Source organism: Daucus carota, chromosome 3 (genome assembly GCF_001625215.2).
Source record: "Daucus carota subsp. sativus chromosome 3, DH1 v3.0, whole genome shotgun sequence".
NCBI lineage: Eukaryota > Viridiplantae > Streptophyta > Magnoliopsida > Apiales > Apiaceae > Daucus > Daucus carota.
The window spans coordinates 36,117,922-36,121,305 of record NC_030383.2 but is presented as its reverse complement, the minus strand read 5'-3'; the positions used below and the strand labels follow the sequence as shown (position 1 = coordinate 36,121,305).

The following is a 3,384-nucleotide window of genomic DNA, read 5'->3' as shown; positions in this document are numbered from 1 at the left end:
GTTAATGTATATGGTAATTTATATTGTTCTTGTGGTTTTAGTTAATTTGGTTGGTTAATTGGTTTGTTAGTTTGTTGGTTGTTGGTCGTAGGTAATGGCAATAAATAAAAACAACAAGACCATTTTTTTTAAGAAAACCGACCGAAAATAGACAAAACCGACCGTTAATACCATTGCATATTCCAGAAAATCGACCGGCAGCAGACATAACCGACCATGGTTACCATAAACCATGCCAGAAAACCGACCGAAGAATACATAACCGACCACTGTGACCATATGACAACGCAGAAAACCGACCGGTGACGGTCGGTTATGAATGGTTAGTTTTACTGGACTACAAGGCTTTCTACTATAAACCTGACTAACAGAGGAAAACCGATCACACGAAGCGGTCGGTTATGCTTGTTAGGTTTTACTGACATGTAGGGCCTTCCGCTATAAACCCGACCAACAATATAAAGCCGATCGTTCCTGTGGTCGGTTTTGATATGACTTTTCTGGTGAAATTGTTATAACCGACCATCATCGGTCGGTTTTATTGTGCTCAGAAAATTTTGACCATTTTTGGTCAAAAAATTTAACCGACCGACGGAGGTCGATTATACTTAGACACGTGGCAGTTGCGTCAACGTGGCTCTAGATGACAATGTAAGACGCGGATCAGTGAGTTTTTGCAGATGACTATGGTGGTCGATTTTATGCCATAAACACGACAAATCTGTCATAACCGACCAGGTTAAAACCGACCATCTCAGTTGGTCGGTTATTGGCCTACAACCGACCGTTTTAGAGCATAAATGACCTTTTTTTACGGTCGATTTTGTTCAGTTCTTTTGTAGTGTATGATGGAACCAAATTCTGTTTTCCCTACGGCATGCATGCATGCATGTCTTACTGTTCCTACGACGTATACCGTCCCTGCAGCTCCTACAACTTTATGGTCCTATGGTGCACGATGTTACTATAAATTATAAAGTGTACGGTGTTACATAAATTATAACTCTATAGTGCATCCGAAGATCCAGAACGTAACGCAAGTAAGTAGTCTGCAGCTATTAAACTATCACCCTTCAAAAACATGGAAATAATTTCCACCTGCAAACTTAGAGACTATGCCCAACACAACAGATATGGAAGACGTGAGAAGAAACATGGTTATTGACCATTCTTATAAATGATAGGATACCTTAGACCCTTCATACCCTAGGCCCTATGGCAGACCTGCACGGCAGCCACATCTCCTCCTCGTCACCTGCTTCCCTTTAATTATTCCAGGTTTACTGGGACACCTCCACCTATCACCTAGCCCTTCCTCGTCACCTACTCTGCCTCTCCAAACAAAGACACTTGTCTTTCACTCCTGAAAACCCGCATGGTGACTCATCTTCGTCATAATATAAAAAAAAAAGGCAACAGAGTGAGTGGAGGGGGGGGGAGACAACTACATAAAATACTCTGGTGATGGCCATTAGAATTACGGCATCCTAAGCGAGTCTCGTCAGGCCATCATTTGGCGCCAGCGTCGGGGACCAAGCATATTTCCCAGATGTTATTTACCGATGTATCACGGCGACCTCACTAATATATGGAAGGCAACAATATCTTGCTCTTTTAGGGACGACAAACACTCAATAAACCAAAAAAGTTCTAAAAGTTCTTCCCTACCTTGCCAGGTATTACTCTTACAACTCATCGTTCTAACTAATCATGCATCAACGAGCATACAATTTAAATTTATTCAGATTCTAAAAACAAGATAGAATATTGCAACATTTTCAAAGTTGGAACAACAAATTTATTAGTCAAGTTGTTAGAGCTCAGCTGATTAAATTGGTTATATTTGGCTCGTAAGGGCACTTGTCTATGTATCTCTTTCTTCCCAAGCTGATTATAAAAAGAATTGAAGGTTCGATGGCTCGTTTCTTATGGAAACCGATTCCGGTCAGTCACTATAAGGTTGCATGGAGGCAGTGTTGTCTCAAAAAGTCTGAAGGGGGATTGGGGTTTAAGGAAGTCCTGAGTTGGAATAAAAGTTCCATTATGCTTCAAGCTTGGCATATTATCAAGAACCAAGATGACTCTTCATGGCTCCAGTGGGTTCACAAATTCTTTCTTAAGCGGCATCCGTTTGGGAGCTGCAGTGTTCCTGCTAAATGTCCTTGGGGGCTTAGAAAAATTCTTAATTCTAGAGGTGATATTTTTGGTCATATTCAATATCTTGTGGGGACTGATTGCTCTTTTCTATTGTGGCATGATCCCTGGGCCGGCAGTTCATTGATATGTAGGCTGAGGAATCGATCGATTACTTCTCTGGAGTCCACCATGTTTGCTAAGGTAGTTCCATAATTATGGAGGGTAAATGGTATACGGGCACTTCTGATGACTTAACTATGTAGGAGTTGCGTCAAATCTATGATAGTATTGTTATACACGCACCGGATGGCAATGGGAGAAATAATCTTAAAATTTCTGATATATGGAATAGTCTGCGACCAATGGAATCTATGCCTGCTTGGTGTCAGTTTGTTTGGTGCAAATTTTCAATTCCAAGATTTGCCTTTACTGTTTGGTTAATAGTTCAGGAGAGACTCCTCACTAAAGACCGTATGACTTACTTCCAGATGAGGGTTGACAGGAGCTGCGTCATGTGTGGAATGGCTGAATAAACGCATGAACATCTGTTGAATAGATGTACATACATTCGGAGAATTCTGTCTTCCTGGGATATTTGTATAAATGATGATTGGACTGAAATCTGTGAAGGTAACATCTTTGTTGACACCAGAAGTAGGAGCATGGAAAAAGAAATGACTTATTTGTTTTTTTCAGTTGTGTATTATTCTATTTGGCGGGAGCGCAACCTAAGAATTCATAATAATGGCCATAATAGAAATATGGACTGCTTGGTTGAAGGAATTAAACGGGATGTGAAGATCAGGCTGAAAACTTTCAAAGACTTTCAACAGAGCCTAAACAGGAACAATACTTTAGTTAGTCATTTGTACTGATGGGAATTTCTTATTGAGTTCATGGTAGTTACTGCTGCTAGCTGTTGAAAGGCATATGTTAAGCCTATTTGTAATTAAGAGGAATCAACTCAACTCTGATAAGAAAGCAAGTAAATAGCAAGTACTGTTATCCGGAATCCGTACGAAGAACGTCAAATGATTTATTGAAGATTTTATGTCGGAAGAATTTCAGGATGCTGCTGCAAACCAATGGAAGAAGTTCATTAATATGATCAAGCCTCAGTGAACAAATAATCTTTTGTAGCACGTCCAGAAGATCAGAAGGTATAAATTTTCAATACTTTATTTATTCAGAAGATTCCATTATTGTGTCTACAAATGAAGAAGAACTAAGAAGACGAAGAATCGACGA

At 39.9% G+C, this 3,384-nt stretch overlaps 1 protein-coding gene across 1 annotated transcript; it reads left to right on the top strand.

Moving 5' to 3' along the window:
* The first annotated feature begins 1,914 nt into the window (after window positions 1-1,914).
* Window positions 1,915-2,669, top strand: LOC108212403 (uncharacterized). The gene is made up of 2 exons (XM_017384130.1): window positions 1,915-2,337; window positions 2,400-2,669. Exons 1-2 carry the CDS (start codon window positions 1,915-1,917, stop codon window positions 2,667-2,669), a joined length of 693 nt encoding a protein of 230 aa, XP_017239619.1.
* Window positions 2,670-3,384: the final 715 nt, after the last annotated feature.